The following is a 23,350-nucleotide window of genomic DNA, read 5'->3' as shown; positions in this document are numbered from 1 at the left end:
ACTGCCCAGCTAGGCCCTGGGGGGACTGAATCCTTGACCGCATGAGCTGCTAAGTTTAAATACAACTGATGCTGCCTGAGGGCTGTTTATTTTTTGAGCTAGTGCTGTGCTCAAGCCTCCCCCTAGCTGCAAGTGTACAGCAGTTTGAGACAAAGTCCCTGCTTGTGGTGCTCAGGGACCCACGGCTGGCCCCCCTGCCAGCAGCAGCTGTGTTCAAGGATGTGCATGCAGCACATCAGAATGACTCTGCCAGGCTGGACTCCCACTCCAGCTTGGAGAGACACTTACAACATGGTTTGGCCTGATCTTGCAGCACAGAAGACAACACTGCACAATTGAAGAACATGATCAGACTGGTACAGAATGATACAATAGATGGTACAGTCCCAGCAGCGTTGCAAAAGTGAACCATGTTTTAACTCTGTGAGACTTAGAGTGTTTACCCAGGTACCTCTACAGTGTAGGGATTAGGAATAGTTCATCCTGGCCTGAGCTGTCGGGAAAAGGAAAAAGCTCACACACCAACCGTGCATCATGTTGTGACACTTTTAAGGTTTCCCTTGAATTACTATAAAGCATGAGTATCCACTGTCGGAGGGTGAAATCCCCAGCACTGTTGGCCAGACTGTAGCAGGCTCAACCAGCTCTGTAGCCCAGCCCCCGTGGTAGGTTGTGCGCACACCCCCATCTGCACCTGTGGAGACGATGGGCTGTAAAATCCAGGCCCTCAGCAGCTGGTGCATGAAACACACTAGCCCCACTGCTACAAACTCCTACCAGCTTGGCCTGGCTAGCCCCACCCTTCACGGTAAACACTGCTCCCTATAAGCAATCTCACTGTCATCCTTGAGCATGGAGAGGATGTTGGCATGACTCTAAAAACCACCTTCAGCTGTGGTAGAGCTGAACTGAGCTAAAATACAAATCCAGTGCAGAGAGTGTGCACCCCATCTTATTGATCCAGAAATGAGGCATGCCTAGTGTCTGCTATTTATTAATTAATTCCTAATCACCAAACTAAAGATTAAACTGACCTGGAGAATTCCCTTATTCCCGTTCCTTTAAAAAACAAAGGGGGGGGGGGGTTTGGGAGAAAACTTGACCAAGTCTTTTAGACCATGTAGTGTCCAACTTCCCCAGCACGCTGTCTCTGCTGCAGTGAGTGGGTGAGTCTCCACTACGATCACATTGAAACAAACCCTGAAGAGGACACTGAAAAAGCAGCTCGATCGTTTCTTAGAATGCAGCCTACAGCTCTGCTGGGAGGTTCAGGTGGTTCTAGCTGCCATTAGCATATGAGAACAGACAGTGGGACATGTTTTGTTTGTAACAGAGAGGGGTGTTGGGAAGCCCCTGATGGAGTCTCGCTCTGGGAGAGACGAGCATGTGCCTCGGGCAGAGCAGGCGAGAGAATGTGGCTCAATGAGGAGGCGAGAGCAGAGTGGATGTGGCCCTTGGGCGGAGTGTCTGGCTCCATGTCATGCCGAGCCGGGCTCCTCTTGCCCCCGGCAGTTGTGCTGCCTGCAGTGAGTGGGTGGATGGACGGAGTGAGCGGCTGTGACTCACTGCTCCGTGGGACAGTTCAAGAGCTCGAAAGTGTCCTCCATGACCTGCCACAGGCAGTTCTCCAGCGGGAACTCGTTGTCCACCAGGTTGACCAAGTAGTAGTTGTCGTGGATGTACTGGATAATCATGCGAGAGGGAGACTCCTCTTCATACAGCTTAGCCCACTGCTCAATCCACAAAGCGAAGGCCTCATCCTGCCAGGACAAAGGCAGAGAGCATGGTACGGTCACCCCAAGCACATTCGTTACGGTAGCTGCGACTCCTACAATGTCGTCTAGGGCAGCTAGTCTTGGGAGGGGAAGAGAGTGCGTATGGCTTCGCATCTGCCCCACCCCACAGCTGAGGAGCTGGGCAGTAAATCAATGCATCCTCCTGCTTTCTAGAAACCATGTGCGTGCGTATTCTTTCACCAGTGCTGCTCCATACTGCCTCAGCCTCAACTGCTGTGGGAACTGGCCCAGAAATATGGGGGCTGGCACTCACGTCGCCCACTTCATATAGACAACACAATACATAATGGGGGAGGAGGGAGAAAATCTTGCAGTCCTCACTCAGGCAAAGCTCCCACTGCATAAGGACTAAAGAGCTCAGGATGGACTCCATCTAGGCACTAATGTGGCCCTGTGACTGTCCAGTGGGTCTTGATAAAGAAGAGACAAAAACCCCTAAACCCAACCTCTCTCTAACCACCGGGTGGGGATAAGTTCAATGTCAGCTGGCGTGGTGCTCTTACCTTCCAGTACATGAAGCTAACTGGATCCACAACCGTCGGCTGAATGATCTCTCTGCCTGGGAAGATGCCCCAGGTTACGGCGTTGGGCTGCAGATCAGGAGCATTGGTGATGTTTTCACCCTGCCAGGAGGAGGACAGGACATTGGAAGCGCCTTCTAGAGCAAGATGGTCCTGAGCGGGAAGTGGATGCAGTGGACCTGGTGCAAAGGTGCTTTTATAGGCACTACTTCCCTGAAATTAAACTACCCTCCATCAACCAAACGGTGAAAAGCCAACGGCTCAGGAAGGAGCTGCAGGGAATAGCTAGTGCTGCTTCGCCCTGTCCCATTACCAACTCCCATCTTCCTGCCCTGCTGGCAGACTCCCCCTCTCTCCTTAGGACTTAGGCCGCCTGCGTCTCCATGACGTGGCAGGAGGGAAGCGTCGGCTAAGCACGCTCTTACCCGGACGTTGACAATGTGGTAATTCACTCGGAGCTCGTACTTCTTCATCTTCAGCACTTTAAGCAGCGCGGTGATGTTCTCGCTGGAGGTGAAGAATTCCAGGTATGCCTGTGTGGGCGGGAGGAAACAGAAGCCAAAACTCAGTGCAGTGCAGGGAAGGGAGGAACCAGTGGGGAAACCCAGCTGTTGAGGATTCATCCAGTTTTCTGAAGCCCCAGTAGCTAAAATGGGGGAGGTACTAAGAAGAATCCATCCATCCCACCCCTCGAGACAGGCCCGTACTATCCCCATTTTCTAGATGGGGAAATGGAGGTAAGTCCGTGGTAGAGCTGGGAATGGCCAAAGAAACAAAGTGCCCAGCACACAGAGGTACCACAGGGCACAAGCCCAATGTATTAATAATCCTTTGCAGGCAGCCTCTTACCCATCCTCCTAGCTTCGGTTCTTCAGAGCAAAGGGGTGCAAAATCAAGTCTCCCTGTAGGCTCTGCAGTAGGGGATGCACCCAGGTAGCTAAGCCACAGCCTCCGCACCTGTCATTCCAGGCGCCCATAAAGCAGCAGGTGCTGGCTGTTTCTACGAGACTCAGGCTTGATATCTTTGTTCTGTGCTGCGCCCTCGTTGGCAATTTCACCCCCGTGGTCTGGTGAGCGAAGCCGCAGAGGGTTATCCCAGCTGGACTCTAATGGGGGCCTGTTCACTGCAGCACCTCTTTTGTCTGGTGTCCTCTGTGTGTGCCTAACATAGCCTAATTCCTCGTTTTCCCCGTTGGCTGCTGCTCTGGGCTGGATTCAGCAACTGCCTCCCTCCTAACAGCACTAGCTCGGTTTCCTGGCCATTGTGTTGGATGATTGATTTCCTTGCTCCTGGGGAATCTTTCTCCACTCAACTGTATTTGCCATCTGCTGGCCCAGCGGCTTTAACAATCCAAATCCCTTTGAATTAGCTTGTATTGTTCACCACCATGTGCTCTGCTCCCACTGTTTACCTTGATTATGGGGGACCCCACAATAATCATAATAATGATCCGGCCCACAGGACCATCCTGCCTGGCCCCTGAGCTCCTGGCCGGGGAGGCTCGTCCCTGGACCTTCCCCTGCTGTCCCCCTTCCCCTGCAGCCATGCGGCACAATGCTCTGGACGGCGGGGCTGCAGAGCCCGGCTTGACCCAGTGCTCTGCTGCGCGGTGTGGCTGCCCGTCTTGGTGCAGCTGTCCTGCCAGACACCGGTGCTCCAGGTAGCGCGGTAAGGGGGCAGGGAGCAGAGGGGGGTTGGATAGAGGGCAGGGGAGTTCAGGGGGTGGGCAGGGGCGTGGATAGGGGTCAGGGTCGTCAGAGGGTGGGGAACAGGGGTTGAATGGGGGCAGGAGTCCTACAGGGGCAGTCAGGAAGGAGAGGAGGGATTGGATGGGGCAGTGGGGCACTGTCAGGGGACGGGGGGGTGGATGGGTCAGGGGTCTCAGGGGGGCAGTCAGGAGTGGAGGGTCCGGGGCCGGTCAGGGGACCGAGAGCAGGGGGGGTTGGATGGGGCAGGAGTCCTGGGAGGGCGATCAGGGGGTAAGAAGTAGGGGGATCGGATAGGGGCGGGGGCCAGGCCATGCCTTGCTATTTGGGGAGGCACAGCCTCCCCTAACCAGCCCTCCATACAATTTCAGAAACCCGATGCAGCCTTCAGACCAAAAAGTTTGCCCGCCCCTGGTCAGGGGACAGAGCGCTGATCTGGGAGGCCAGAGACCTGGGTTCTCTTCCTGGCTCTGTCACTAGTCAGCTGGGTAATCTTGGGCAAGCTATTTCCCCTCTCCGTGCCTCAGTTTCCCCATCTGTAAACAGGGGATAATCAGCCTTTGTAAAGCGCCTTGAGATCTGATGAGATATGCTATGTAAGAGTGAGGCATCCCTCTGAGTGAAACTGCAGGGAGAGTTCAGAGAAGCAGAATACCAAGACACACGCTGGAAGCTGACCAGGACACTGGGTTTAAGGTCATTAAAGATCCCCATGACTTTCTCAGTGTTCTATTTCATCCAAAGGACAGCACTTCCTGCGCCACCATGTGAGGCACTGGGTCAGGACTGGCTCAGAGGGAAGAGCGCCACCTCCTGGATACCCCTGCAGGCAGCACTTAAAGTGGGGCCTGGTTCATGAGTGGATGGGAGGCATCCCAGGAAAACATAAGTAGCACTCTCCATCCCCAGATGTGAAACACTTCAAAGGCCGTTAAGTGGCACTGTCCCTATTTTACAGATGGGGAAATAGAGGTTCGTAGGTTAACTGGCTTGCCCAAGGCAACACAACAAGTCAGTGGAAGAGCTAGAAGTACAGTCCCAATCTCCTGCCAGATCTCCCTGCCTGCTCTTGCACAAGACGGCAGACTAACAGCAAGCTGGCAGAAAATTCCCTTATTGGGCATATAGCCAGATGCTATCACTTCCTGTGGTGCAGGTTTTTGGAAAGTAATGAGCAGAAAGGTCTGGGAGGGAGCTCAGGGAATTTAAACTAGATGTGTCCTTAACCCAACAAACCCCAGCTCTGAAATAAGTAGCTTTGGAAAAGAGGGTGAATGGAAGAGGCTGGTACAGCAGCCTTGGGACACAGGCATTGGGGTAGGACTACCCAGATGGCAAAAGCCTGCCTTCCAGTGAGAGGCTTTATCTATCTATCCATGAGGAGATTGACAGGTGACTGGACCATGGTCTAGAAGTGCCTAGGAGGAGAAGATTCCTGATGATAAAGGGCTCTTCAATCTTAGCAGGCAAAGGCGTCACAAGATCCAATGGCTGGAAGCTGAAGCTAGACAAATTCAGACTAGAAATCAAGTCCCATATTTTAACAGCGAGGGTAATTAGCTGCTGGAATGAATTATCTAGAGATGGGGTCATCATGTGAAGCTTCAAAAATCTAGGCTGGATCTCTTTCTACACAGGTACTTCTAGCTCAACCAGCTGATACCGGGCTGGATGCAGAAATCGAACAACGTTCTTTGATCTCCTGCATAAGAGACCAGACTAGATGCTAAGGGTCCTTTCTAGCCGTACACATCTATGGTTTAGTACCTTCTGGAAGACATAGCCCCCACTGGGCCCCCAGCCCACGATGGGGTCAGTGGACGGTCTGCCATTGATGTTTGGCTGGGAGTTGATGGTCAGGATTCCTCTTCTGTTCACCTTGTCCAGCTGCTCCTTCAAGAGGTTGGTTTCAGCAGCGAGAGGGTCGTCGTTCCAGGGCAGGCAGGTCACCTGCAGGAAGGAAAGAGGCTATCCATTACCATAACCTCACAGCACCAGGCAATGCCGCCTCAAACAAGACTCCAGTGGGTGCGGACATGGCTGCCCACCTCACAGGGCAGATGAGCTAGTGAGAGCACATCCCACAGGTGCTCTTACCTTGTACAAGGCTGACAGCTCCCTTCTGGGTGCAAGTCAAAATCCCAGACAGCTTCTTTAAAGCCCTACATGGTCTAGGACAGTGGTCCCCAACCTTTCTTGTGGGAATAGCCTACTGGGCAGGCGCCAGACACCCCACCGCCGAAATGCTGCCGAGAAACGGCAACACTTCTCGGCGACATTTCCGCAGTGGGGAGTCCTGCGGGCACACAAAAATGCCCTGGCAGGTGCCACATTGAGGATCCCTGGTCTAGGGCACCCTGTCTGAGACCCCTTTCAAACCAGGGGGGCTTTTCAGCTTGCGGTCCCCAAGGCTGAACTCATGGGGGTTGTCCCTTCTTACCAGGTGCGCCACTACTCTGATCTTGGCCCTTTCACAGCACAAGGACATCTTTATCCAGGCTTGTTCCTAGCTCCCCCGTGCTGAGAGTCCCCTCCCCCACGGTCACAGAGTGGGTTTGGCAGAGGACTGCCCTGACCCCCTGTGTAAAGGAATGTCACAGGGCGCTTGACACCTTTGAGATAAGCACCACTGTCTCTCTCTGAGCCAGTCCTTGTTGCCCTGCCCCACTCTCCAATGAGCCTCCCTCTCTGTTCTCAGCCCCAGGCCTTCACTCACCTTGTGCCCCTCCCTGTTGGGCTCGCAGGAGATGTAACAGGTGAACACCTCGAAGACGCTTTCCTCACTTGTCAGCTCCTCCCCCCACATCTTCAGGAGCTCCTCCCGCGGCGACTTGCTCTTCAGGTAGAAGAGGTAATAGTCCTTCAGCTCGCCGAAGGCTGGCGAGGAAGAGTTCCCCCTGCGGGATGGCACAGAGAGACTAGGTGTACATGCTGCCTGTGGTGGAATGTGACCTGCTTGACTGTTCCAGCGGGTGGGAAAAAAGCCACACCCCAAGGTGCGGGGGGAGAGTAGCAAATACGATCAACCAGAGATCTGCACCCCACCACGTTGGGGCCACCCACTCAACCCCACCCAGCAGCTCATCCCCTCATGCAGCTCTGAGCTACTGGGCACCACCAGAGGTTCTCCTAGCAAAGTATCACCAGATGGGCTTAGTGACGGGACTCCAAAAGGCTCTTGAAACGAGTCCAGCAGCCTCTGCCTGTCCTACAGAGACGCCTTCCATTTCAAGTGATGTCGGAGCGGAGCGGATGGTCCCATTACTCAGATGGCTTCCTGCTCCACTCCCCACCGGCTCCAGCCCCCTTTGGCCTAGGCCAGAGACTCACCAGCGACCATTGGGGAAATCATCCCATTCCTGAGTTCGGTGAATGTAGCTCTTTGGCCTGGAGGCCCAGAAAATAGGCCGGACGTCTTCGACTCTTCTCTTGGGGTGGGCGCTGACTGCCCAGGGCAGAGGCCGCCTTGGGGGAAAATAGAGATTATTAGGATGGCTTCTCTGTAACGGATTCCCTGCTTTGGGACTGAAAGCACCGCGAGTAAATGCGTTTTACGAGAGAGGCAGGGTTCTGGGGCAGGCTGAACGGCAAGGGCTGAATCAGAATTGAGAGTCGTCGCTGCATCCAGAGAGGCACTTCCCTCCAGAGCGGACACCTCTCCTCCATTCAGGAGATGGCGGCTCATGCCAAGGCATTCATTATCCCCCTCTCGCGTATGCTCCCAGGCAGCTGGGCAGTTTGTTAAAGATGAAATACACAGGATGGGCACCTGCCCTTTTCTGGGGGCTAGACAGACCTGAACATTGCTCGACATTGGTGAGGCCTCATCTGGAGTACTGTGTCCAGTTTTGGGCCCCACACTTCAAGAAGGATGTGGATAAACTGGAGAGAGTCCAGCGAAGGGCAACAAAAATGATTAGGGGACTGGAACACATGAGTTATGAGGAGAGGCTGAGGGAGCTGGGATTGTTTAGCCTGCAGAAGAGAAGAATGAGGGGGGATTTGATAGCTGCTTTCAACTACCTGAAAGGGGGTTCCAAAGAGGATGGCTCTAGACTGTTCTCAATGGTAGCAGATGACAGAACGAGGAGTAATGGTCTCAAGTTGCAGTGGGGAAGGTTTAGATTGGATATTAGGAAAAACTTTTTCACTAAGAGGGTGGTGAAACACTGGAATGCGTTACCTAGGGAGGTGGTAGAATCTCCTTCCTTAGAGGTTTTTAAGGTCAGGCTTGACAAAGCCCTGGCTGGGATGATTTAACTGGGACTCGGTCCTGCTTTGAGCAGGGGGTTGGACTAGATGACCTTCAGGGGTCCCTTCCAACCCTGATATTCTATGATTCTATGATTCTATGAAAGGTTGGCTATTTTTAAAGAAAAAAAGACCCCAATGTTTGTGTCTCCCACCCTTGCTGGACAGCCCCCTGCTCGACTATGGAACATTTTCTCTACTGCTGCCGGAGATCACAGTAGGACCTTACTCAGCACTTAACACCAACAGGCGGAGAAGATGAAAAGTTCTTGTCTCCTGGCTGCTCGTCAGGCATTTACGTTAAGTGTTTGCCCAAAAAACCCCAAACAAACAAAGCCACAACAAACCCACACATACACCACAAAACAAACCCCGCCAATAGGTTTAACCAGTCCAACTACAAACCACCTTCCCCTCAGTTGCTGCAGCTCTCACCCCCTTGGTACTTAGAGGTCACAATCCTCCCAGCTTTCCAGTCACCCACAGAGTACTCCAGGGAAGGCCGGACCGAAATTTCTAATGTATTGATACAAACAGAAGGAGAGCGTGGCGGTGTGCGGGTGGAAAGCCACCAGCTCTTTTTCTTTCCTTTACAGGTCATATCTCTTGAAGGTGCAGCTGTGACAGGAGGAAGATGCCCCAGGAGTAGCTCTCTGCTCACCTGGGATCCTCTTTCCAAATGCCCAGACGTTTGAGGATTTCAGTGGTGGCCACTTCTCTGTTGAGGGTGTAGAAATGCAGGCCGGACACCATGCCGCTGTCCAGCAGCTCCCGGCACATGGACGCCGCCAACTCCACCCCGTAGTTCCGGATGGCTGCGTCGTTGTCCTTGATGGGCTCGATCACTTCTTTGATCTCCTGCGGCACCTCGAGTTTGGAGAGCTTCACGAGCTGGCGCAGAGAATGGTAACCCTGGGCATGGGATACAAGGGGAACAGGGAAGGGTAATACCCAAGGGAAAGGGTCAAGGCTGCTAACGAGGTCTCTCAATTTTCAGACCAGATCTGCTCCCCAGCCAGTTGACAAGGTAACATCTGTACCAGGAAAGAGTTTTTATAGTAGTCAAAACAGTAGACTTTGAATCAGGACTCCTGGGTTCTGTTCCCATCTTTATCACTGACTTTTAGTGCAACCTCAGACAAATCACTTTAACCTGTCTACACTCCATTCCCCCTGTCCCCAATCTTTAAAAAGGGGGAAGTATTTACCCCCTTCAAAGGGGGCAGGCAACTGGGGGGGCGGGAGCGGGGGTTAATTCATGTCTGAAAAGCACTCGAGACCCCCACAGGCAAGGCAGAAGCGTAAAGAGGAATGCAAAGCTCCCAGCCGCTGTTCTGTACTGTAGCATCCCGGCTGGTGTCTTTAGACTGTAAAACTCTTCAGGGAAGAGACATGCGGTTATTGGCTTGGCACTGTTCAGCCAATGGCTCCAGTTTACCCATTGCATCGTGCTACGCATGCTTATTGACATGCCTAATAAAGACCTCCTGGAAAGGTGGCTCCCACCATCCTTCCATTACTTTGTTCTGATATGTTTTCGCTTTGCAGGGACAAGAGTCAGACAACACTCAGCACCCTCATCTCCCAGTGACTTAGAGCTTTAGTGGAGAGTGCTTGGGAGCTGGCAAGATTTAGCTCAAAAATCCAGCCATGAACCCCTCCTGGCTACTCACTTCGCCCTCCTGGCAAGGGCTGGGGATCTCACCTGTATGGGAAAGATGCCAGGTACGATGGGGCAGGTGATGCCAATGGCCTGACAGTCCTTCATGAACGCAAGGAAGGTCTCGGACCTGAAGAAGAGCTGCGTGATGATGAAGTCAGCTCCAGCAGAGACTTTCTCTTTCAGGTGCCTCAGGTCAGCTTCGTAGCTCTCGGCTTCAGGGTGGCCCTTGGGGTAACCTTCAGAGAGAAGAGGAGGAGCTGAGCCAGGAGGCAGCCCGCTCACTCTTCCAGAGCCTCAGTCATGCTGGGGCATCAAACATCTGAACCGTCCAGCACCCACAAGCCGTCGCTCAGAGTCCTGCCAGCACAGTCTGGTCCCCACGGTCAGAGGCAAACCCCGCCACAGCTGGCCCATAAAAAGATGCGTTTACCTGCCACGCAGATGTCAAAATAGTCATCGAACTCGCAGCGAATGTGCTTCACCAAGTCGATGGCGTAGTTGAAGCCTTCCACCTCTTCCTCCCACTCCTCGCCAATGGGGTCTGCGTGAGGAGACATGGAGACGGGTCTGACCCAGGGCCTGTGTATAGCAAAGCTCAACCAGCGCTAGATGGGCCGCCCATTAGAGAGGAAGAGGAAATGGAGTCTCCAAGTTCACTGGCTTCCTTACTTGGTTCCACCCATGGGCCCTTCACCTCCCCCCCCCCGAGATGGAGACACCACGCCTTCTGGGTCAGGGTTAACTCCTCTCAGCCCTAATCCAGAGGCCTGAGGCAACAGGGAGAACAGATTCAGACAGATGCTTAACCACATGGCCCCAGAACTGGGAGGGATGTTAGATCGCCAGGTTGGTTCATTCCGGCTCCTCCCACAGAGGAGTCGCTCGCTGGAGGTGAGGGTAACTCTGGCATTATCCCCAGGGCAGAGAGGAATGCTCACCTCCTCGCAGTGCCATGATGTTCTTCAGCCCCAGACGCTTGGCCTTCTGCAGGTGCCCTGTGATCTCCTCCTTGGTCTGGTTGCAACATGTCATGTGCAAGACGGTCTCCAGGCCACAGTAGTTGACGGCTGTGTTGGCGATGATCATGGAGGAGGTCTCCTTGTCAGAGCCTGGGTCCCCTGCCGGGTGCCAAGTCACATCAATGAAGAGGGGGCCGCCCATCCCCATGCGGTCAAACCTGCAGATTAGAACAGAAGCAGTTTATTGCTAGCCTCTGGGGGTGCTGCCACCCGCACGCCTGGGATATCGCACTCAGCGCCAGGCACCTCACTACCAGACAGCGTGTGGCAGACGGGAGGGAATTTGGATCAGAGCAGCAAGAACAATTACTAGGCTGGAGCAGCCACCTCAGGAGAAGAGACCGAGAGCTAACTCGCTCCAGATTGGTGAAGGAACCACTAAGGGCCACTGGCAGATCAACACCACAGAGGCGAGACCATGTTCAGGGATAGCCAAACAGGTGGAACTAGCAGTTTGGGCAAGATATTTTTTTTAAAAGAGGGGGAATTCTAGGTTGGATCTACCAGAAGCTTCCTCCCAGCCACATCTAGGAGGCTGTGGCATCATCTTCCAAAGGAGAAGGTGGCAGGCCCGTGGCTATGATACGCATCTAGGGAATAGGGTACAATGGGGACTACTGGGAATAAGCAGGCGCTGCTGGGGCCATTGGGAGGGGAACTAATAGGTCTAATCCAAGTCCAGATTCCAAACGGAGGCCTGCTCCAGATGCCAGAGACTCCCCTGCCTTCAGCGCTGCTGCAGCTGCTTACCCCAGGCTGGAACCTGGCCATGGCATGGAAAGCAGGGCCCTGCTATTTCATTAGCACAGCACGGAGGTTTTCAAACCACACCTTTCCCTTTCGATGTTGCCACGGTGACTTGTGACCAGAGAGGCCCTTTCTGCACGGGCTGGGCACAAGAGGCAGAGCGTTCACGTTACACAGCACTGCAGGGGTTTGGCCTGGACACGCAGGGAGAGACTCCCACCAGGATGGGGAAAAGATCGGGGCCTAAAGCATCTAGATGACCAGAAAGCAAGCAGGATTCATGTTGCCAAGGCCATGGGCCCCGCAAGACTAGACCAGCCACCGGTCCATTTAGTTTGGTCATTGCCAGGGGCAAAAACTAATACACGATGCTTCCTGGAGAGACACCCATACACACCCCACCAATGCACCTACCAGATCCTGCACACTAAGCAAGTGGAGGATTCCTTTCTGCCCCCCTGCCTGACCCCACAGTGATCAGCTCAGACTCTAAAGCATGAGAGTGGATTCACCTTTAGCAGGAATATGTTCGCATACAAAATGATCCAGCCCCCTTAGTAATCTCACCATGGTGTTTAACTCTACAGGGATGCAAAGATGAATTACCTGGAGTCCATCACCCTTCTCAGCAGGGAAGCACAGAACCATTACCTGCTTCTTCACCTGGAAGGGAGACAGAGCACAGGCCTGAACCGGCTCTATCAGGCTGTCCCCCAGTCAAAGCCATCACACCTCCTCCCCGTTCCCCCCACCCCACAGGTCTCACCTGGAGATCAGATTGACCGCACCATTGGCCGTCCGCGGGGGGAAGAACTCCAAGGAGAACCACTTGTCCCCGGAGTCGTATCGCCGGCGCATCTTCTCCCGCAGCCGCTCATGGCGCTCAGCATCCAGGACCGGGGTGGAGCATCGCGAGCTGTCCTTGGAGCTCTCACTGCCGCTGCTGCTGCCCTCCGACCTGGAACTGGCACTTCCACTGCTGGCGCTGTGGGGCTCGTTGACCATGATGCGCTCTCTGGGAGGGGGCGAGGGGAGGAGGGTGGGTGTCACTGCCTAGGGGCTTTTGTGGGGTGACTAGGAAGGCAGTTTATGGGAGGCTGCTCCAAGCAGGAGCTGGAAGAGGGTGCCGGAAGACAAGGGGGATCACAGGGCACAGGATGTAGGAGAAATGCATGTTGCCTCCCTGTTGTCAACGATCCACCACACTTGAAGATTTCAGTGGGGCTGGAAGGAGACTCAGGAGTTGTTAATCACTCCACACCCTCCCTTCCCTGAACTCTCCGTCCATGTCTGCTCAATGGTTTTTAACAGTACAGAAATCCCACTGAGCAGTGATAAGATCTGAGGAGCAGCAATGGGTCCTGAGCCCTCACCAGAACAGCAGGGCCAGCTGAATGACCTTGGCGCCTGCTAATGCTCCCAAGGCGTTCTGGCGGGTATGGCAGTCCCTGCCTCCAAACTAGCTCCTACAAGACCCTAGTTAGCCCTACTTAGCAGCTGCGCGTGGAGATCAGCCTGAGTATGCAGTGATGGAGAGCAGTCAGTGGACCTTATTCACCCCGGTGTAACTCTGCTAAAGCCTAAAGTTAAACAGGAGTGATTTTGTCCCTCATCGGAATCAGTAGGTTTAAGAGTTTCTTTCTGAACTTTCAAATGCTTTACAATTTATTTACCGCAGCGTCCTCGTGCAGCTTGTGAAGGTCAGTCTGACCTTCTGGACAGGGACTGGGGTTGCCAGCAGCTCTGTCCAGAGTGGGCTGCGTCCAGCCACCTCTCTAGCACAAGATGTGCCCACAGCAGGGCCATGCTGTCTCTCTTCTGTTTATTCCCAAACAGCAATGTTTCTTAAAATAGCTTGGGGAGAAAGGCTGGATCACTACCCTCAGAACCCTGCCCTCAAGCCCATAGTCTTCTTCTCTGTCAGAAGTCAGATGGAAAAGTCCAGCACGGTCAGCTAGTCACAACGGCCTGACATGTGCCGTGTGTGTTCCCTACGGTCTGTTACCTAGTGCTGTGTCCAGTCTGGCATCACAAGAATCTGCCTTCAGCTGAGAACTCTCCCATCACCCAGCATTCCTTTCGAATGAGATTCTCCCCATCCCGCATTCCCCTCTACACACAGCCTCCTTGTCCATGCACTCAGCATTCCCGTCCCCTGAGAACCTCTTTCCAAAACACCATGCTGGAATGCCTGGATGCAAGCTAGGAAAAGTCCTCTTGTCTGCCAGGGCGGCCAAAGGGAATGTAGTTATTCCTTGGGGGACAAGCTGCCAATCAACCCCCTTCAAAATGGGGATGAACTGACTGACCGGCAAGTCTAACCTGAGCCCGGGAATGAAAACAGCCTGGCCTGCTGCTGGTCTTGTAGCAAGATCAGCACTTTACACTTGCTTTACAGATGGCGACGCAGAGATGCAGGGAGATGAAGTGACATGCCCAAAGACACACAGCAAGTCAGTGGCAGAGCTGGGAACAGACTCCAGGCCTCTTAACTCCCAATTCGGAGCATGGCTCCCTGGCCTAGAGGGCCTTGATAAGTGTCTCTTCTCAGCTGCTCTCCACCCGGTGCTTTGGAAAGAAGGAGCATACAGTCCAGCTCATCCCAGGACAGGCTGCTTTAACTTCTGTTTGGAGGAAGCGACAGCACAAATCCTGTACTTATGGCACCACCTGTCCATGTCACCCAAACCAGCCACGGGTAGGTGGACTTTGCTCCTCCTTTGCTGCTTGCATGAGGGCTCAGGCTGAAAGGCTCAGGAGAAAGGCTTAGCCTCGCCTCTGGGGACCCATCCAGCTGGCAGGAGTGGTGAAAAAGGAGCAGGGAGGCTGCTGATGCTGGGCCTCCAATCTCTTGTGTGCGTACAGACCGGATGTGTGTACAGAGCAGTCACAGTAACAATTACAACTGGAGCAGAACCAACCAGAAGCAGCATAAAAACTCTGATCCTGGCGTCCAGTAAGTGAGAAGCGAAGCCTGATCCTCTCCACTCCCACCATCATTGTTCTAACCCACAGCACAGAAGTGGGTGTTAGTGGTTAGCCCAGTGGTTCTCAACCCACAGCCCAATCAGCACAGCTGCGGCCCATGCGACATCCTCAGGGGCCAATATAGGTCGTATTGGATGCAGTCCACAATGGTAAATAGGTTGAGAACCACTGGGTTAGACCAAAGGTACTGACTGGGAATCCTAACTCATGGGGTCTCTTCCCAGCTCTGTTACTGAGTTGCTGCAGTTCCTTGGGCAAGTCACATATGTGCCTCAGTTTCCCTATCTGGGATTATATCTCCACCTCCAGGGAAGGGTTGAGGCTTCATTCATTAGGGTCTGTACTGTGCTTTGAGGCCCTCTGATGAAAGGGGCAAGAGGAGGACAATTGATTATTGTAAGCCTGGAAAAGGAGCCTGCAGATAAGGTATCTCCACCAGCAATATGCCAGGCCACGCCCTCATCCTCAGATTCAATAAGGGCTTATTGGCAAGAGAAGCCAGACAAGGGCCAGTAACAGGTGAGAGACAATCATCTACCCAGCCTCTGCCTTCACCGTAGGTTTCGTTCATTCCCTGTATCCACTGGCTGTTATTGACGTGATTGCTTGGGTTTGCACAGCCGCAAGGGAGACAGCAAGGAGAGGTTGGAGAGCAAGAGCATTAGCAGGAGAGAGGATAATAGCTCACACGGCCTCAGTAACTAATGGAGTTACAAGGGGAAAGGTGGCTGGAGATAGAAGGCCCTGAGGCTGGGACTTGCTGCTCTGTGAAGTCAGGAGGTGAAAAGTTTCAGAGAGGCAAAAATCTTCGCCCAGGCTTCAGAGCCAGACCCCGTGGTGGTGAAAGAGGAGATAACGTGGCTTTTCTTTCAAGGACTGGATTGGGACAGTTTGGCCCCCGGCCACACTAATCAGTTATTCACCTTAAATAACCCCCAAGGCAAGTACAAGAAGGAGCATATGAGTACATGCCTAGCTGCTCAGACAGATTGTCCCTCCCCCAAGCAGAGCAGAACTAACAACCAAAACAGGGTGCTGCCAGGCAGGGCTTGTGATGGACATTACTTCCCAGCTTTGGGATGGGAGGTGTAGGAGGCATCCTGGCTGGGTCCCACATTCCCCTGACCCTGGGGGAGCAGTCCACTCTCCCAGGTCTCCTGAGCCAGGTGCACCTCTCCCCTGTGCATCTTAAGCCAGGCAGCCTAACACAGTGGTTCTCAACCAGGGGTACTTATACCCCTGGGGGTACGCAGAGGTCTTCCAGTGGGTACATCAACTCATCTAGAGATTTGCCTAGTTTTACAACATGCTACATAAAAAGTGTAGCGAAGTCCGTACAAACTAAAATTTAATACAGACAATGACTTTATACTGAAATATAAGTCATATTAATATATAAGAAATATATTTATATTCTGATTTATTTTATAACTATATTGTAAAAATGAGAAAGTAAAAGCAATTTTTTAGTAATAATGTACTGTGACACTTTTTTGTACTTTTATGTCTGATTTTTGTCAGCAAGCGGTTTTTAAGTGAGGGGAAACTTGGGGGTATGCAAGACAAATCAGACTCCTGAAAAGGGGACAGGAGTCTGGAAAGGCTGAGAGTACTGTACAGATTAGAGAAGGGGAGGCCAGGACTCCAGGGTTCTAATCTCAGCTCTCCCACTGACTGTGATCCCTCTGTTTCCCCATCTGTAAAATGGAACTAATATTATTTCTAATAATGGGGGTGGGGGGTATTGTCCATCTCTATCAGCCCACAAGCCCCTTTCCCCTACTTCCAAACAGGCAACTGCTGCCAGCCCAGGGAGGCTGGGTCCATGCCAGTTTGCCTATACTCCAGGATGAAGATATCCCCATAAGGGCTGGAGTACAGCTGGTCAGAAAGATTCCCTAAAATAAAAAAAACCTAAACATTTTGGGGGAAACTAGGGAGGGGGTGTTTCAGAATCTGCTGATTCATCAATTGAGCCATTTTACAGGAACAGTTCAGTTACCACTGTCTGGACAGTTTGTAGGCAACCTGCATAGGCTTCTTGTCAACTCCCAGGCTGGGCTCCTTGCCAACCTGCTTGGAAGTCAGTCAGGGCTTGCTCCACTGCAGCCAGCCTGGGAGCACATTTCATTTGGGAAACACCCCGGTTCAGTTTCCAAAACAAAACACACTGTGAAATTTCAGTTCAGTGAAAATTGTCAGGTTTTCACCGTTTTGTGCCAGTCCTGCACAGGGAACTTTTTTGAAATCTCAAACCTTTCCTCTGAGCGGAACAACAGTTTCCCACCCAGCTCAAGGCAGGAGTCTCCCTCTCTTTTCCCCTAAATCTCCCCCTTCCCCGGTTCTGCGCTGTCCTGCCTCGGGGCTCCCTTGGGCTCTGGGTGCTCACTGTGTGTCTCCGACCCTATTCTGTGTGTCCCCTATTCTTTCAGCTCCACCCCTGCAATGCATCTGAGCTCCCCCACCGAGCCTGACCAGAGATGGGGGCCTGATCCGGGGTCTCTCCCCCACGCACGCACCCAGCCCGGGGATGTGGGGGCCTGATCCGGGGTCTCTTCCCCCACGCACGCACCCAGCCCGGGGATGGCGGGGCCTGATCCGGGGTCTCTTCCCCCACGCACGCACCCAGCCCGGGGATGGGGGGGCCTGATCCGGGGTCTCTCCCCCACGCACGCACGCACCCAGCCCGGGGATGGGGGGGCCTGATCCGGGGTCTCTCCCCCACGCACGCACGCACCCAGCCCGGGGATGGGGGGGCCTGATCCGGGGTCTCTCCCCCACGCACGCACCCAGCCCGGGGATGGGGGGGCCTGATCCGGGGTCTCTCCCCCACGCACGCACGCACCCAGCCCGGGGATGGGGGGGCCTGAGCCGGGGTCTCTCCCCCACGCACGCACGCACCCAGCCCGGGGATGGGGGGGCCTGATCCGGGGTCTCTCCCCCACGCGCGCACGCACCCAGCCCGGGGATGGGGGGGCCTGATCCGGGGTCTCTCCCCCACGCGCGCACGCACCCAGCCCGGGGATGTGGGGGCCTGAGCCGGGGTCTCTCCCCCACGCACGCACCCAGCCCGGGGATGGGGGGGCCTGATCCGGGGTCTCTCCCCCACGCACGCACCCAGCCCGGGGATGGGGGGGCCTGATCCGGGGTCTCTCCCCCACGCACGCACCCAGCCCGAGGATTGGGGGCCTGATCCGGGGTCTCTCCCCCACGCGCGCACCCAGCCCGAGGATTGAGGGCCTGATCCGGGGTCTCTCCCCCCACGCACGCACGCACCCAGCCCGGGGATGGGGGGGCCTGATCCGGGGTCTCTCCCCCACGCGCGCACCCAGCCCGGGGATGGGGGGGCCTGATCCGGGGTCTCCCCCCCCACGCACGCACGCACCCAGCCCGAGGATTGGGGGCCTGATCCAGAGTCTCCCCTCCCACGCACGCACGCACCCAGCCCGGGGATGGGGGCCTGATCCAGGGTCTCCCCCCCCAGGCCGCGCCGCCCGGATCCGGGCTCCCCCCGCACGTACCCCGGCCTCCAGCTGTCTCAGCTCCACCAAGTTCCTGCACGTGCCCGTTGCCACGGGAGCGCGCGTTAAATTCCTCTCCCCGGGGGAGGAGTCGCCCAGCGGGCCTCCCTCTCGTCACGTGACCCAGAACCCGCCATTCCCCCCGCCCACCTCACGCGCCTCCTCGCACGTGGGGCGAGACCAGGCGGGGACGAGGGAGACGTCACGTGAGGGGTGGGCGGCGGCGGCGGAAGATGGCGGGGTGCGGGGCCCCCTGGTGGTGCTGCTGCTGCCCGTGCTGCGGGGAGAGGGAGAGCCGCACCCCGGAGGAGCTGGTAGGCGGCTGGGGGGGAGCCGCTGGGAGCGGGAGGGGGCTGGGCGGGGGGGGAGCCGCTGGGAGCGGGAGGGGGCTGGACGTGGGGAGCCGGGGGGGGCTGGGCGTGGGTCGGGGGGGGAGCCGCTGGGAGCGGGGGGGGGGCTGGGCGTGGGGCGGGGGGGGGAGCCGCTGGGAGCGGGGGGGGCTGGGCGTGGGGCGGGGGGGGAGCCGCTGGGAGCCGGGGGGAGTTGGGCGGGGGGGGAGCCGCTGGGAGCGGGGGGGCCTGAGCGTGGGGCGGGGGGGGAGCCGCTGGGAGCGGGGGGGCCTGAGCGTGGGGCGGGGGGGAGCCGCTGGGAGCCGGGGGGGGCTGGGCGGGGGGCGGGGGGGGAGCCGCTGGAAGCCGGGGGGGGCTGGGCGGGGGGCGGGGGGGGGGAGCCGCTGGAAGCCGGGGGGGGCTGGGCGGGGGGGCGGGGGGGGGAGCCGCTGGAAGCCGGGGGGGGCTGGGCGTGGGGCGGGGGGGGGGAGCCGCTGGGAGCGGGGGGGGCTGGGCGGGGGGGAGCCGCTGCAGGGCAGGGGCCGGGGGGGTGTCTGGAGCAGAGCGCAGCGGCCCCTTTTCCTTTATGCAAATAGCCTCATACAAGTGTCTGGGGCTTTCTGTCTCCTTGGCAGCCAGGGCAGGCGGAGTCCTCCCGCCCCGCCCCTGCACCTCCTAACTCCTCCCCCCCCCCGGGAGTCCTTTGCTTTCACCATGGCTCTTTGTCTGCCCTTGGCTTTCCCCTTGCTTCTCCCACCTCCTCCCCGGCTCAGCCCGGCTGTAATGTCTCTTTGTCTCCCGTACAGCTCAGGGTTGGGGCTGCCCGTTCTGTTAACTCGTCTTGTCTCTTCATTGCTCTCTGCTGCAGTAGAGCAAGCAGGTGGGAAGGGGCGCGGGAGTTTGAAATGAGACAAAAGGGTCGGAGTTAAATGGGTTAGGGGAAAAGGAGCCATTCTCTGGCCTCAGTTTCTCTTGCTAACCTTTCACCTGTGTGCCATGCAAAATCATCCCCTCTCTAAACACACACGCGTGGCTCTGTCCTATCTGCCTTCAGCTGTCTTTGTTTGTACTGTGTTCTGGCTTGACACCTCTGGTGTTCATACTGTAGATCCCTTTCCTTTATTCTTTCTGCCCCACTCATACTGTGGGTATCGAAATCTAAAATAACACAGGTGCAGGTGAGAGCAGAAATTCATCACAGCTAAAGTGGAATACGTTTCTAAGGAATTGAACACGAGATGAAGGGTACATGTCTGTACAGTAGCTGGGAGGTGTAATTCCCAGCTTGGGTGGACAGACGTCTGCTAGCTCTACTTGAGCGAGCAGCAAAAAATTGTGTGGCTACAGCGATGGGGGCCAGCCACCCGAGTACGTACCCTGGGGTTGGTAAGGATTGTGCTCAGGCAGGTAGTTTGAGCAGCCACTCTTATTTGTAGATGCTAGCTTGAGCAGTGCTACTACAGGTATGTCTACCTGAGCTGGGAATCGTACCTCCCAGCTGCTGTGTAGACGTGCCCTGAGAGTAAGGAACTCCTGAGTTACAGCGTTGGCTGTGCCAATGTTTTTCTGGGCAAGTCCTATAACTCTTGTGTTTGTTTCCCCATCTCTAAAAAAGAGGTAATACTTTCCTGCCTTGAGGTGCTTTGTGTGGGTTAGTTAATGTTTGTAAAGCGCTTTGATAAGGTGCGTTATAAGTGTGGATCATTACTAGGATGCTGGGTTTGAATATATCAGTCTAGCTCCAGATTCTGCTTTCTTCGGGCTGTCTACGAGTTGGAATATCCTTCTTCCCATTATGTTCTTGGATTGAGGGTTGGCTATCCTTGCAGAGTGGCATGGGGAGGCCATTTTTCATCTATGCTAGCTTTAGGGAGTGCAAGAATGTGAATTACGCTTCACCTGCTGCTTGGCGTGCCATGCTAGTTCTGCCTCACACAGCTGGCTCTACTCTTCTCTCCAGCAGTAGGACCTGGGGAAGTGGCAACTCCCCTCTCCAGCGTTTTGGAGCACTTCCCTGCACTAGGCCCCCTACAACCTGGGGACCTGGATTAACCAGTGCAATGATAACAAACACCAGTCAGTGCACAATATCTGGTGCCTGTACATTAGCTCTCCTGATAATTCTCCTCCTACCTCTGGGGTTTGTTTCATAGACTATCCTCGGGGAAACACAGGAAGAAGATGACGAAATTCTTCCACGCAAGGACTATGAGGTGAGAAACTAAATAGTTGCAGCTTGTGAAATGACAGATTTCAGAGTAGCAGCCGTGTTAGTCTGTATTCGCAAAAAGAAAAGGAGTACTAGTGGCACCTTAGAGACTAACCAATTTATCTGAGCATAAGCTTTCGTGAGCTACAGCTCACTTCATCAGAATACTGAGCCCTGTAGAACCCTTCATGTAATACATAGCTTTTAGGGGGAGAAGGATTAGGTATATCATTTTGATGCAGTCCATAGCGCTGTGAAATTGGAGTCTCTGTCAAGCTAAAAATCCTATTTAAATCATGTGTGTTACGACTACTTTAGATTAAAACGGGATTGAAAATTTCAGTTGCTTTCCATTTCCTATGCTTGGTTAGTTTTGTATTTCACACAGTCTGGGCAATAAACTAGATTGGCTTGTTTCCCTTCCTGGTTCAGATGTGCTAATAATGTAGGGTTTGGGTTTTCAGCCCTACAGGGATAATGTTTCAATCTCTCAAAACCTCTGTTTTCATTGAAATTGCTCCCAAACACTTGTATTCTTAGTGGGGTCTGCCAAGCCTACATATAGGGCCTGAACTATTGCAGTGACCCTTAACATGCTTCCCCATCCCCTGCTGTGAGCCTCCTAGTTCTAGATAAGCCTCAGCGTGATCAGTTTCAGCTGCTTATCTCCCATTAACCCTGTGGTGTTCTTTGCCAGAGCTTGGATTATGACCGGTGTATCAATGACCCCTACTTGGAAGTACTGGAAAGCATGGACAACAAGGTAGGAGCCTGTTCTCTCTCTCCCATTTTGTTGGTTTAAGAGAGCTAAATCCATAGAAATATCCTCCACTGCAGTCAGGTTTGGCTGACCCCCATTCCCATGGGAGAAGTATTGTTTACCCTTGTGCTCTGCTCAGCTTTTATATCAAAAGGGCAGAAATAGGCTCCCACAGCACCCAGGACCTTCCCTGAGCCTCAGGTTTAACGTGATATATTTATCATTCAAACTCCCTCTCCCAGATGCTCCTCAGGATACTTGTCTGTGCCCACTGTTTTCTCTCTCCAGTTCTGTCCCAGCTGGTGACTGTGATGTCACATTTCTCTGGTCCCCATTTGTGTATACTTTGACTTGCTTATATTGCCTTGCCCTAAACAGAAAGGCCGGAGGTATGAAGCGGTGAAGTGGGTGATGGTTTTCGCCATTGGAGTCTGCACTGGACTGGTAAGGAGCCTACTGGGTGGGAAGCAGGGAAATTATTAGAACCAAAGACCCATTAGGAGAGTGCCTTGTGTTTCATTAAGAAGATTGCTTTGTCTGTGGCTGGTGCTGGGCCTTTCTGAGTATCACAAGAGAATGCATCTGAATTATCTTCTTTCTAAAGGGCGGGGTTTTTTTGCTATAAGTCATCTCGGTGTCTTTTCCTTACAAGGTTTACCTTGCAGATCCCCAAAGGCTAATAGTCTGCTTGCAGTGAAACCTGCCTTAAGAAACCACTTAATGGAATGATCAAATAGGACAGAATTGTATCCCCAGATGTACTGTGAATATTAGCTTCACTGTGTACGTGTTTGGGTCTTCTGGGGTGCCTGTGAAGTTGGGGGTGGTTTGTGCATGTCTCAGGTTTAATACAGACTGTCAAGACCTGGACTCTGTTGACAAAGCTGATGGATTCCGCTGCAGCTTGCTCCTACTGCTGATATGCTCACATGGGAGTATCTCTTTCCTAGCTCTTAACAATTTGCCCAGGCAGTCATATGGAAAGCTCATTGCCTCATCTTGGCTATAGGATGGGGGTGGATGTGTCTGAGAAGAGCATAGCAGGGAGTGAGTCTGAGTACCTGGAGTTACTTTGCCTTGACTCTCCTTCCCCACTTGTGGGATTTAGCAGCCTGTGCAGGAGCTGTCATGCATAATTGCTGCATTACCAGTGTTCTGTCAGACTGCAGCTGTCTCAGTGGGGTGATCTGTTGGCATTTGCAAGTAATTGATCTCTGATGCCAGGTCTCTCCTCTTCTCTCTCTTTCACAGGTGGGTCTATTTGTGGATTTCTTTGTGCGACTCTTTTCCCAACTCAAATTCCATGTGGTACAAACCTGTATCCTTTATGTGGTTCCTGCCTTATTGTTGGACTCAGGTGGCCTCTTTCTTTTAAAACCAGAGCCTGGTCCTGAAAGGGTTAGTTCCATTAGAGGACTCTCCTGGGTGGAGGGGTTTGTTAACCACTAAACTTCCTACTGTGGATTCTGCTCAGTAGCTGGGAAAGTCCCCCTGGCAGAGGTGACAGACCGTGAGTAGCATGGTTTACATGGTTTACGGGTACTTTCTGGCCCAGTCTTCCTACCGCTGAAGCCATTGGCAAAATTCAGTTCACCAGGATCTGGGCTTTGAATCACTGGGACCAAGAGCTGGATTCTGGAAGAGAAACCGGCCCCAGTAAATGCTGTAAAAAATGCTTGCCATGGAGGGTCTCTGCAGTGCCTTCAGAATGATTTGACAGGAAATCGTCAGCATTATCTGTTAGACCCACCCTGTGGCTCTCTAATCCTCATGCTTCCCTGGCTCCTTCTCAGAGGAGCTGCCTAATACTTCATGCACAGAAGGTGCCATCAGCATTTC

General features: G+C 54.2%; 2 protein-coding genes across 3 annotated transcripts in view; one reads left to right on the top strand and one right to left on the bottom strand.

Moving 5' to 3' along the window:
• Window positions 1-330: 330 nt before the first annotated feature.
• Window positions 331-18,494, bottom strand: MTHFR (methylenetetrahydrofolate reductase). 2 transcript variants are annotated; one of them, XM_073316941.1, is made up of 12 exons: window positions 18,214-18,494; window positions 12,471-12,719; window positions 10,877-11,115; window positions 10,369-10,479; window positions 9,981-10,174; window positions 8,937-9,187; window positions 7,355-7,489; window positions 6,741-6,921; window positions 5,792-5,974; window positions 2,743-2,850; window positions 2,300-2,419; window positions 331-1,760 (listed from the first exon to the last, which is right to left on the bottom strand). In XM_073316941.1, exons 2-12 carry the CDS (start codon window positions 12,707-12,709, stop codon window positions 1,563-1,565), a joined length of 1,959 nt encoding a protein of 652 aa, XP_073173042.1. In that variant the 5' UTR covers window positions 12,710-12,719; window positions 18,214-18,494; the 3' UTR covers window positions 331-1,562. The 2 variants fall into 2 exon arrangements, with proteins under 2 accessions (XP_073173042.1, XP_073173043.1); XM_073316942.1 differs by lacking the exon at window positions 18,214-18,494 and adding an exon at window positions 12,311-12,367 and having other exon boundaries at window positions 12,471-12,559.
• Window positions 18,393-23,350, top strand: part of CLCN6 (chloride voltage-gated channel 6) — a 24,401-nt gene continuing 19,443 nt past the window's right edge. The window contains exons 1-5 of the mRNA XM_073316940.1: window positions 18,393-18,527; window positions 20,696-20,755; window positions 21,449-21,514; window positions 21,890-21,955; window positions 22,763-22,829. Coding sequence (XP_073173041.1) covers window positions 18,447-18,527; window positions 20,696-20,755; window positions 21,449-21,514; window positions 21,890-21,955; window positions 22,763-22,829 — 340 coding nt within the window. The 5' untranslated portion in view covers window positions 18,393-18,446. The remainder of the gene's footprint in view (window positions 18,528-20,695; window positions 20,756-21,448; window positions 21,515-21,889; window positions 21,956-22,762; window positions 22,830-23,350) is intronic.

The sequence above is a fragment of the Lepidochelys kempii genome, chromosome 18 (genome assembly GCF_965140265.1).
Source record: "Lepidochelys kempii isolate rLepKem1 chromosome 18, rLepKem1.hap2, whole genome shotgun sequence".
NCBI lineage: Eukaryota > Metazoa > Chordata > Testudines > Cheloniidae > Lepidochelys > Lepidochelys kempii.
The sequence above is the reverse complement of the archived record's forward strand: the minus strand, read 5'-3'. Positions and strand labels throughout refer to the sequence as shown.